Source organism: Zootoca vivipara, chromosome 1, assembly GCF_963506605.1.
Source record: "Zootoca vivipara chromosome 1, rZooViv1.1, whole genome shotgun sequence".
NCBI classification, from domain to species: domain Eukaryota; kingdom Metazoa; phylum Chordata; class Lepidosauria; order Squamata; family Lacertidae; genus Zootoca; species Zootoca vivipara.
The window spans coordinates 64370597-64383419 of NC_083276.1; the positions used below are offsets into that span (position 1 = coordinate 64370597).

Here is a 12823-nt window from a genome sequence, read left to right on the forward strand (position 1 = left end):
GATATCTTCAGGAGAATAAAAGGCTAAGGGCAAAAAAACGAGTATTTGCCCTGCTTTCCTTTGGCGGACCACATCAGCAAGGCCGAGAATGGGGTCTTGTCATCTGAGCAGCCCAAGACCTCCATACACATACAGGGCTTGTGTCCTGTGGAGGTCACTTCAGTGCTCCTAACACAGCGGTTTTACTTCGCCCCCAGAGGCACACTCCATTGTCTCTTGAGACAGATGGATGCCAACAAAGCTGTATTCATGTAGCCTAGATTCCATAACATGAGGGCAGTGCACAGATGCAATCCTCTGTCCCCCTTTGAGGAGGATTTCGCCTTTTGGGGAAGTAAATATTGAGTCTTTGCATGTATTCTGGCTTCCTCATGGTCCTGTTTTGCCTTCGACAGTAAGCATGGGGCCAGCATCTTTGCAGGGAGCAAGTGGGACACCACAAAAATTGTAGAAGTGCTCCTGTTCAAAGACCACCCAAGCTTTACCATAGGGAGGAAGGTCACCTTGCCCCTCATATCTTCCCATATCTTCCCATGCTTGCTATATGGTGTTAAGGGAGCTCAGTTTTTGGGGTTGATTGGTAGCTCCAACCCTAAGCATTTTACTGTCTTACGAAGGAGGCGAGTGGTTCTGGATAACATTCTTTTATTCCATCTGAATCCTGTACAATCAAATTCCATGCTTTCCCATAACCTTCTACAAGCAGCACGAGACTTGAGCAATTCCTCCCCGCTTTTTCATTTCCCCCTTCCCTCCTAACATTCTATATCTCATCTGGTTTACTAATACAGTCTGCCTAGCTTTTGCTTCCATTAGGCCCACTTTTCATTCTCTGGAGGAAAGTGGCTGCAGTTCATAAAAGAGAGTGGAGAAATCTAGGATTTTAGCATAGGTGTGATTGCCTGCCTCCCACCCCTCAAAAAATAACATGTGACAATAAATATAGGAGTTCTTGCTTGTAGGGTTCAAAGTGAACCCAGAGGTTACCTTTCCAGAGAGACAAGTTATTCCAGTGTTTCTCAACCTTATGCCTCCAGCTGTTTTCGGACTACAATTCCCATCATTCCTGACCACTGGTCTTGCTAGCTAGGGATGATGGGAGTTGTAGTCCAAAAACAGCTGGAGGCACAAGGTTGGGAAACGCTGAGTTATTCTATATTTTATTTCCTCTGTCCTCAGTGTTCTGTAGGTCACATATAGTGATGTTAAATTCTCGAGAGTATTCTTTTGACTCCTCAAACTTCTTGAGAGGATAAGTCACCATCTTCGTCTCCACTGGTAACAGAGCTTTCAGTTCCACACTGATCATCTGCAAGATCATAAAGCGAAGTTGACGGTTGTGTAAAATTCAATGAGCTTCTTAGAATCTGTGTTTTCTTCTCTTCTAGGAACAGGTAGGTAGCCGTGTTGGTCTGAGTCGAAGCAAAATAAAAAAATTCCTTCAGTAGCACCTTAAAGACCAACTAAGTTTTTATTTTGGTATGAGCTTTCGTGTGCATGCACACTTCTTCACATACACTAGAAACAGAAGCAACCAGACCCTTATATATATTCAGAGGGTGGGGGGGTGATGGGAATGGGTGATGGGCTGTAAGAGTGGTAAACCTGTTGATGGCTTACCAGCAGCAGTTTTATTACAGAAAAATTTCAGAAACAGACTGGAAAGAGAAATTGCAGAATTGGAAATCATTACCAAGCTTAAAACCACGGAGCCACCTGGGATGAATAAAGACATAGGATTCTTATCTCATTATGCATGATCAAGCTTTCTTTAGCCTCAGCCCGCAGGACCTATTGCAGTAATCAGCAGTCGTTAACAGCCATCAACAGGTTTACCACTCTTACAGCCCATCACCCATTCCCATCACCCCCCCACCCTCTGAATATATAAGGGTCTGGTTGCTTCTGTACCGTGTTTCCCACTTTTTAATACATAGTCAGAAAGTAAGCCATAGCAGGCTTTTTAAGCATTTGTGCAGATTAAACACCCCCTGAAAATAAGCCATACCTCCGCGCAGCAGCGCCGCTCGCCTCGAGGCAGCGGGACCCAGCAGCAGCGCCGTCCTTGTCCTCCCGCTGCTGTTGCTGTTGCTGCTGCCGGGCCAGGAGGAGGCGAGGCTGCTGCTTGCCCCTGTGGGCTGCATGGCCCGAGGCTGAGCTGCGGCGGGAGGCCCGCGGGCGCTTCCACACCGCTGGAGTGATGGACGGCGGTGGGAGCGCTGCTGGCCCCTTCCGCGACGCCGGAGTGTTATGGGCTGCATGGCCCAAGGCAGAGTGGTGACGGGAGGCCCGCAGGCCTTCCGCACCACCGGGGCGACACACGGCGGGAGCGCTGCTGGCCCCTTCTGCGCCGCCAGAGCGCCCGGTGAGGAGGCCTGCCGCCCCGGCGCCCAGAATCAGCGGCGGCAGAGCGGAGCGCTCCGCAGCGCCGATCGGGCGGAGCGCTCCACAGCTCCGATTGGGTGGAGCGCTCCGCAGCGCCGATCGGGTGGAGCGCTCCGCAGCTCCGATCGGGCGGAGCGCTCTGCAGCGCCGATCGGGCAGAGCGCCGAGCCAGCGACCTGGCCTCTTCCTGCCTGCCGCCCGCCGCCCTTAACGCAAGGAAGAGGGGAAAGGGGCGCCTGGGAAGGAGTCGGGAGGGCCCTTGCTGCATGAGCCGTGGGCGCGCGGCTCCTTCCAAGTGCAGTGAGCGCCTCGTTTTGAGCGAGAGGCTTGAAAGGAACACAGCAACAAGGGCGATGGCTGCGCGACCGTGGGGGCTCTCAGTGCCGCCTTGCCCGGGCCCCACATTCCCCGGAGGCCTTCCACCTCGCCAAGCTCGGCTAGCCAAGCTCGGAAGGCGCGCGGGTGGCCTGTCTAAGGCCGGGCGGGATCCTGCTCATCCTCATGCAAAACACACACCCCCCAAAAATAAAGTAGCAGGAACCTTGGAGCAGTTGGCAGGGGGGAAATAGAAGAAAGAATTAAAAAACCGAGACAAAGGCATCGCCGGGCGGAGCGCCTAGCCAGCGGCCTGGCCTCTTCATGGCCCGGCCGAGGAGGCCTGCCGCCCCACCGCCCAGAACCATAGATACCATAAAAACATAATAACAATAAGACATCCCCTGAAAATAAGACACCGTGTGTTTTTTTGAGGAAAAAAAGTTATAAGACGGTGTCTTAAAAAAGGGGAAACACGGTATCTAGTGTATCTGAAGAAGTGTGCATGCACACGAAAGCTCATACCAAAATAAAAACTTAGTTGGTCTTTAAGGTGCTACTGAAGGAATTTTTTTATTTCTCTTCTAGGAGTTTTAAGTTATGAGCTACATATGTAAGCTTTCCTGCTCTGTCTATAGTAAGCCTATTCCTTTTTGCTGAATGAATAAGTCCATAAGTACTGAAGTTGCCTTCTGTTGCAGCTGTCGTTGACGGCATATTTAAAATGTCCACACTCCACAGCCACTCTGCTAAGCTTTGAACCAAAGCATGTTCCCTTCCACCAAATCACTGCATCCACTTTTTTAACCAACTTCAATGCATATGACTTGCTAAAAAAGTCTTCCTTGGCACGATATGCTGCCAGCTCTGCCAAAATATATTGTGCATTATTTGGTGCATTTGCTGATATTTTGAGATCAATGAACTCAATACCTTGAATTTGTTCAATTCGTGATAAATGAACGCCGTTATACTTTGGATCAAGGATATTTGCAGCAAAATGAATTGGCTGCAATGCAGTTCGAAAGCACGTCAAAGTGCAAGTAGATAAATAGGTACTGCTCTGGTGGGAAGGTAAACAGCGTTTTCATGCACTGCTCCGGTTTCGCCCAGAAGCGGCTTAGTCATGCTGGCCACATAACCCAGAAAAACTGTCTGCGGAAAATGCCGGCTCCATCGGCCAGTAAAGCGAGATGAGCGCCGCAACCCCAGAATCGTTCGCGACTGGACTTAATGGTCAGGGGTCCTTTACCTTTAAAAAAGTAAAGGTACCCCTGACCGTTAGGTCCAGTCATGGGTGACTCTGGGGTTGCGGCGCTCATCTCGCTGTATACGCCGAGGGAGCCGGTGTTTGTCCTTAGACAGCTTCCGGGTCATGTGGCCAGCTTCTTTAAACTAATATTTAGAAGAACAAGTCTTGCTGAAGGAGAACCAGCATTGCTTCTGCAAGGGTGATTCCTGTCTCACTGACCTTTCAAGAGTTCTTTTGAAAATGTCAACAAACCTATAGAAAGAGGTGATCCAGGCAGCACTGTGTTCTTAGACTGAAAAAAATCTTTTAATGAAGTCCTTCACCAAAGACACCTGAGAAAGCTTAGCATTCATGGGCAGGCCCCTTATTAGAAGGGAGTGATGATGATGATGAGAAGCAGCTGTGATTTGGCTGCTGAGAGTAACTACCGGGTAGGAGAGAATCAGATCTGGGTGGGTTTTTTTGGTTTTTTTGCAAATCAGCTGTTGAGAATGTGCTTCAAGTTTAAAGCAGTTTGACTTTCTTTAATCTAGATGACAGGAGGCGTACATTATGAGAGCTGACAATTCAATGAAATACTGGTTTGTTTACACAGAAGACAATATTTACTTCCTGTGTATCCAAATATATCACATGTGGTGAACATTACTACCTGTTGTGCCCTGAGATAATAGAGCAGGCATCCCCAAACTGGAGCCCTCCAGATGTTTTGGCCTACAACTCCCATGATCCCTAACTAACAGGACCAGCGGTCAGCATAGCTGCCAAGTTTTCCCTTTTCTCACGAGGAAGCCTATTCAGCATAAGGGAATTTCCCTTAAAAAAAGGGGATAACTTGGCAGCTATGCCAGTGGTCAGGGAAGATGGGAATTGTAGTCCAAAACATCTGGAGGGCCAAAGTTTGATGATGCCTGTAATAGAGCATGTTAGTAGCTGCCTACTACTATTTGCACTGCACTATTCATGTTCATTGGGACCCAGGTGGCTCTGTGGGTTAAACCACTGAGCCTAGGGCTTGCTGATCAGAAGGTCAGCGGTTCGAATCCCTGTGGCGGGGTGAGCTCCCGTTGCTCGGTCCCAGCTCTTGCCAACCTAGCAGTTCGAAAGCACATCAAAATGCAAGTAGATAAATAGGAACCGCTACAGCGGGAAGGTAAACGGTGTTTCCGTGTGCTGCTCTGGTTTGCCAGAAGCGGCTTTGTCATGCTGGCCACATGACCTGGAAGCTATACGCCGGCTCCCTCGGCCAATAATGCGAGATGAGCGCGCAACCCCAGAGTCGGTCACGACTGGACCTTTATTCATGTTCATAAGATGGGCTTAAGAGTTCTATCAGCAACACAAGATGTGGTCACAATTTAATACTTATGATAATATTAAAACAACATCAAACCTCAGGGTGGATGCAGCAGCTACCATAAGCATTTCCTCAAAGCTCTTTTGGTAGCTTTCAGATTGTTACAGAATAAATCATGGCATTTCCTGATGGATTTTGCCAACTTACAGTAATTTTTGCAAGACTAGAGAAAACAGGTCTAATATGAATTAAGTTTGGCGCTGTCATTGTTCCCATTGTCTGTGTGCAATAGGCCATAGTGATAGTGGGGTCTCCAAAATTTGTAATTTGGGCAGATTGTAAGTGCTGAAAACTAAATTGAACTTGCTCCAAATTATATAGTGCAAAATCTGCCAGAATGCCATATCTTAGTACTTACCTAGTGGATGTAGAGAATATATGCACAGTTTCAGATGCAGCAGAATAAGACCCATTTCGCTGGCATTTTGCTTAAAAACATTTTTTTCTCTTGGCCATGCGTTGGTTTTTTTCTTGAAATTGTTCATTAACATAAGTGTACCATCAAAAGTGGTATCAGTTATGTACTGGTTCTAGATTCTGTCTCTGCTTTTCCAATTGTCTTTTTTACTCTTTGTTAACCAGTTATAGATAAGCTTTCCAAACTTGTGGTTCCTTTCCATTTGCTGAATTTGTTTAAGGTAAAGGGACCCCTGACCATTAGGTCCAGTCGTGACCGACTCTGGGGTTGCGCGCTCATCTCGCATTATTGGCCGACGGAGCCGGCGTATAGCTTCCAGGTCATGTGGCCAGCATGACAAAGCCGCTTCTGGCAAACCAGAGCAGCACACAGAAACGCTGTTTACCTTCCCGCTGTAGCGGTTCCTATTTATCTACTTGCATTTTGACGTGCTTTCGAACTGCTAGGTTGGCAGGAGCTGGGACCAAGCAACGGGAGCTCACCCCATCACAGGGATTCGAACCGCCGACCTTCTGATCAGCAAGCCCTAGGTTCAGTGGTTTAACCACAGCGCCACCTGGGTCCCATTTGCTGAATTTGTTTATTGTCTTGCAAAAACACCTGTATAGTACAACTCCCATGACCCTGCCGTTAGTATCATATGTTCTATTCTCAGAATCAAAGCATTGCTGTGGGTAGAGCAGAAACAACCGTGTAGCAAAAATAAAAATAATGTACTCATTCCTTGCTTCTGATCATTGTTTAGATGACATTGCCATCTTTAAAGAATAAGTCCATTCATTTCTCTTCCTGGAAAACAGTGTCTTCTGTAAATAAATCAAATGTGTGTTTTATTGCCAGGTATAGCCTTGACAAGCCTTTCTTTTGTTCTGTAAGAGTCGTCTGAGACACCATCATTTGAATTGGTTGGTCATCAGATTCTTAGTAGAATTTATCCTGTGGGTCCACCTTACCAAAAGAATTCTTCAGAAAAGCTGTTCCTGCCCTTTGTTATGTTAATTATTGGAGATATTGACAAAGCAACTGGCTCTAGATATTCATTTGCATGCCCAAGGGAGTCATATTTGCTGTAGAGCAGGAATGGCTGGCTGTTCTTTTAGTGCCATATTGCTTTGTTACCACATGAAAGGGTCACATGACAAAGGTGCTCAAAATCCTATAACATAAAGGAACTGAAATTAATTAATGGAATAGAAAATGAATTGAAAATGAATTCCCAATTATCCCTCACCATTAATTTAATACTGCCTGCCTTCTCAGTTGCCTTTTAAAGAACTCTCTCTCTCTCTCTCTCTCTCTCTCTCTCTCTCTCTCTCACACACACACACACACACACACACACACACACACACACACTTAATGATAGCACCTTGGAGACCAACTAAATTTGTCACTGGTATGAGCTTTCGTGTGCATGCACACTTCTTCTGTTTCAGTCTATCTGAAGAAGTGTGCATGCACGCGAAAGCTCATACCACTGGCAAACTTAGTTGGTCTCTAAGGTGCTACTGGAAGGAATTTTTTGTTGTAATTATGCCAGACCAACACGGATACCTACCTGTAACTTAATGATGCTCATCAAGAGTGCTGCTTTTTAAACCTCACAGCCAGCTCTTGGAGGCATACAGGGTGGGAAAGGATTGAGGGCAGTAGGAGGGAGATTCACCTTAGTTCCCCATGGGGCTGGTCCTTTAAAAACCTCTGAGCACACTGCTGCTCTTCTGCAGTACTAGGGCCTGGGAAAAGGAGTGTGCGCAGCTACCACTTCTGCCTGAGATGAGTATTATCCTTCATCAGTTCCATGAGTAGCGATGGCACCGAACAAACCATTGCCACTGAAAGCAGCTCAGAACATGCCAGAAATGGAAAGGAGCGCTTTGATCTGATCTGATTTTTTTAAAGAGTTCTGGCAAAGCATTGGAACACACCAGAATGCTCCTTCCTGTTTCTGGAGTGCTATGAACTCAGTACTGTACCACCGAAGCCAGTGTTGTTTGGCAGAGCTAAATTTGTTAAGCAGGGTGGTGGGTCTTTAAAAAAGGCTTGTCAGGACATATCAGGCAGGTGGCCTGGTGACTGTCACTGATACATACAATTCTTCATGAAATGATGGTACAAATGTACTATACAGTTGTACCTCAGAAGTCGAACAGAATCCATTCTGGAAGTCCGTTCGACTTCAAAAATGTTCGCCTTGCAATGCATGGCTTCCGATTGGCTGCAGGAAGCTCCTGCAGCCAATCGGAAGCCCCATCGGACATTCAGCTTCCAACAGAAGGTTCGAAAACCAGAAAAACTCACTTCCAGTTTTCGATCATTCGGGAGTCAGAATGTTCAACTCCCAAGGCATTTGGGAGCCGAGGTACGATTATATACTGTGTTAGCCTGGTTTCACATAACTAAAAACAATCTGGATGACCGTATGACTTGCCTTCAGTTAGACTGGGTAATACTGTACTTTCTATCCAGTCCCTGGTGTTTTTTTTTTTACAGGACAGGAGTTTTCTTCCCTCAGGCTATTGAAAGGCAAGTCAACCTAACAACTGAGCTTTCTGTGGCTTTGAGGGCAAGTGATGCTAAACAAAATGTTACTTTTTTCTCTCTCCCTTACTTGAAGCAGAATCCAAAGTTTGTTTTCTTAGAGAGAACTGGTATGTTTTGGATTGCAACTTTACTTAAATAAAAATTGAACTCTGATTTAGATTGATAATAGTGCTTCTGTCACTCTTAACCAGAGTGTTAAATATTTTAGTTTGAGGGGGTATCCTCAAATCCATGTCAGTTTCAGAACATTGTTGTTCCTCAGATGCTCACTGACATAACAAGAGCACATGTCTGGAGAGTGGTGGCAGATGGTGCAAATTGTGAGTAGTGAAGCTGAGAAATTTTCTTTTCCTTTCTAATCCAGAATTAAATTGGGGGGGGGGGTTTCCTTGCCTCCCTACAGACCCAGATGGGTGACATAAGCCCTTTGTTTTTCTTAGATGTGAATGGCTTCTGTTGCCATCAGTGTAAGAAAGGAAAGTATAGGGGGCTTCTACATAAACTTTCTTCCTAATAGCAGCCCAACAATTCTCTCTCTCTCTCTCTCAAAAAAAAAAAAGCCACTGGAGGCTTCATGCTACAGAACCTTTTTCCTGTTGGTTTGCTCTGCAGGTTAATGCCTCTGTAGGCTGCCCCCCCCCATATCATTTTTGTAACTGAACTATTATCTTATTGAAATACATGTAGATTTACTTCAGTGATGCTTCTGCCACCTGCCTCTGCCTGGTTTTCAGATTCCTTTTCCCATTGCAGTGATCTGTGCCCCAGCATAAGCATTTGCTGAGGATTTTTCAACCCTTGGGTGAAGGGTTTTTTTTAGTGACCATAGTTGGGAGGAAGATACAGTCTCATTTCTCAGGACAGTTAAAATTCACACAACTGTCTGTAATGCCAAATAATATGTAATGTATACAATGCAGTCCAGAGTCTCATAAGTTCTCTGCTCAAGCCTCCGCATTCATTCATTGAGTTGCTCCTTCCATTGGTGAAGGTGTATATGTTCTCTTGTTTTGGTTGTTTGCATATAGGTGCTCCAAATGTTTACTGGAAATACAGTACAAGTTTTGTGGAGTACAATAGTTTTGAGAAAGAACGCAAGTTGAGATGCTGGTGCAATTCCGTTAGCTCTTTCTAGCAAAGTACATGTTATTTTAATAATACCGTAATGTGGTTTTGACCCTACCCTTCTACTAACATTGGAGGTTCCCATAACATTCTCTTGTTTATTGTTAAGCATTAGTTAGGCAGCACCTAAAGGAAGTGGAAAAATACTAAATTTGTAAATATTTTTCTTAACATAACTTGCTTTTGCTCCTCTGTAACACAAATTGAAATCTCTTTTTAATTGCCACTAAAATTATTGCTATTAAGAGTTGAGAACGAAGGATCATTCTTCAGTAAGTACTACGTTATGTTTTGGTTGGGCAACATACAGCCCACATGCAACCATTACATCTTTCATGTAGCATTACTTTCAGGTGGTGGGTATGCAGTCCCCCACCACCACCACCAAAACAGACTTGTCATGGTATATTTTCATGTTTGCATTTCTTAACGGAAGCCTACTCTGTGCATAGTCACCACTTCCTCTTGTTTGTTTCACCTCTGACATGGGAGGCCAGACAATCATGAAGGGAAATGTGTAAGAGGTTCATACCAGTGTCAAGAGGTCCACAATTTTGCTTGCCGTGACAGGTGTTCCACTGTGCTCTGGCAAGTGTGGTGGATCTTCGACTTCTTCCCCAACTTGGAATTGGAGGGGAAAAGCAAGGAGGCATTCAAAACAAATGTGGAGACCATCACCCTTCTCCAACCTACCCAGTCTTCAGGGTTGGTAGTGGTGGGGGGAAGCTTAAACAGTGGGAGTTGGTCCACTAGCGCATCTGGGGCACAGCCCTCCCAAGGAGAACATCAAGCAAGCAAATTAAAAAAAGAAAAACCCTCCCCAAATTTCAAAACCACACACTGCACACATTTTATAATTTTATTTGAACTCTGAGAAGCTCTGCAAACATTTTATGTTTCAATACAAGTGTAATCCAAAAATATAGCTATGGATACTGCCCATACATGTCTAGGAAGAAAAAACATGTGACTAGCGTTTGAATTTGTGTGTGTGTGCCTGCGTCTGCATGTCTGTTTTTTGCTTCTGATATAGTCAGCCACAAAATTAAAAACTAGAATAATTCTGTGCTGCAGAATAATCGATTTTTACTTAGCCTATATAGCCGCTCTTTAAAATAAGTCAATGAAACAAATCTCTGTTTTGATATGTTAATGTTTTAAAGGTTATTTTATTGGTTTGGTAAACTAAAGCAGCTTTCTTGATCAGTTTGTTGATGCACATTGATATTGTGTAAATAATTGGCACTACTGCAGATCAGTAACTCCTGAACCACTAAAGTTCATGTTCTTTTGAGGTTATTTTGCTTTATCCCTTTTTATGTGATTGTCAGACTTCTTGCTGTCATGTTGTTGTTTTCACTAGTTTTACGTGTTATAACTTTTACTTTCCCCCCAGTTTAAGCTATGGAGGAGGGCATTCATCCGAAACAGATTTTCACAGGCAAACATATACAACTTCCCATCAGCTTCCTGCATACGCCACTACTTCCCTTCCCGCCGGTAATAATTCTCTATGAATCTTCAGTTTAAATGGATATGTTTCTCAGGTTTTTTTTGTATAAAACCTATTATAAATTTGTAGCACACTTCTAGCAGATGACTTTGATGCTCACAAGGGATAGTTAAAGGAGAATGTTTTGAGGAATGTGCATTATCATTTGCACTATCCTAGTAGCGCTGTTATGCACTGCATCAAATAAAAATTACTAGTCACTTAGTTTTTAAAAAACATTTCATAAATTAATGTTTTAAGTAATTTCTCTCTGTTTCCCTGTCACCACCTTACCTGCATGATTAGCAGTCAAGTTTCTGAAGAGTGTGAACCTTTTTTGGAAGGAGAGTGAAATGTACAGCTATTTTAAAGGCACAGCTACAGATAATCTGCTCACTATTCTTATGCTAATTACATTTAGATGTCAAGGGCTGTTCATGTGAACTATTCAGTCTTAAAAAAAATGTGAGTTAAAACAGTGTTTTTCAACCACTGTTCCGCAGCACACTAGTGTGCTGCGAGATGTTGCCTGGTGTGCCGTGGGAGAATTACTTTATATATAGTCAATATAGGCACAGAGTTAATTTTTTTTAACATTTTCTAATGGTGGTGTGCCTCGTGATTTTTTTCATGAAACAAGTGTGCCTTTGCCCAAAAAAGGTTGAAAAACACTGAGTTAAAAGATGAGCATATAATTTATGTTGAAACTGATGGTGCTACAATTCACATACTGTACATTTAGTGTTTAAGTAAATTCTCTCTGTTTCCCTGTCACCACCATACTGTTTATTTAGATAATCTCCACTTCCATTATCCCAGTATCTCAAAACATTCTTCTGTCTTTCTTCCCCCATTAATTCCTTGTATAACTGTAAATTACCCAAGATTAGCCAGCAAGTCTTATGGTCCATTGAATGTATGGCTGCACACTTAAATGTGCAGCATATTGTGTAATGTGTAGTTTTTTTGTGTTCAGACTCGTATATGATTTGTTTGTTCTAGGCCTTTCTGGGATTTTTGATAACACTATGCACAGCAGCAGTAACAACACTAAAGATACATCAGTTATGAATTTTCTCTCTGCAATTGAATCCCGCAATGCTCAGGCTGTTTCTTCAGGAACTACTCTCTTGCCACAGTTCAGAGCTCCAACATGGCAGCCAGGTGACATTTTCCTAATTTTCAGAGCTTAAGTCTGTTGGTTCTCTATTGATAAGTAAATAAATATATGAAATATTAGTATCATAGAGAAATCAAGAGAGAATGTTTGTTTTTAATGTTTTTCCCCATTTTGTTTTGCATTTCTAGGGAAATGTTTTCATTTTAAGTATTTTAAGTCTTTAATAAACATCTATTTTGACACCCATTTTTGATTCAAAAGTACTGCATTTGTGCCTAACTGCTATTTGTAACTAGGTATTGCTCTTTAATCAGTATGTAATCCAGTTATAAACACTTAACGTTGGTTCTCTTCCTGCAAAACTGGTCTAACTTCCTTGCAGGACAAAACAGGTAATTGAACTTCTATGAAAATATTAGTCTTGGGTCAGTTTAACATGTGGGCTCTCAGGGCTGATGGTGTGTCCATATGCAGTCAGAAGTCCTTGATGACTTCGACCTATAAGTTTGCATTGCAAAAACCTAGCAAAAAATCAGTGGCTTGCTAATTTATTACATCCTCAATTGCTTCAGGCTTCTCTTCCAATTGCTCTCACATTGTCGCACCACTTGTTAGCAGGGACCATCATGGTTGCAGTCTCTCTCCCATGTGAACAATAATGTATAAATACAATATTGTATTTATTGAAGAACTTGCATGATTATAAGAAGCACATCAGCAACTCCGAAAGACCTAGTGCCATTTAACTATATGTTGATAAAACACTTAAAACCCTGGAAATAGACAAGAATTTGTTGTATGTGCGTCACAGGTCA

General features: G+C 43.6%; 1 protein-coding gene across 2 annotated transcripts in view; it reads left to right on the forward strand.

The window, feature by feature from the left end:
- Window positions 1-12823, forward strand: part of QSER1 (glutamine and serine rich 1) — a 38918-nt gene that overhangs the window by 3613 nt on the left and 22482 nt on the right. For both annotated transcript variants that reach the window (XM_035118204.2, XM_035118215.2), the window contains exons 2-3: window positions 10793-10896; window positions 11891-12052. In XM_035118204.2, the coding sequence (XP_034974095.2) occupies window positions 10793-10896; window positions 11891-12052 (266 nt within the window). The remainder of the gene's footprint in view (window positions 1-10792; window positions 10897-11890; window positions 12053-12823) is intronic.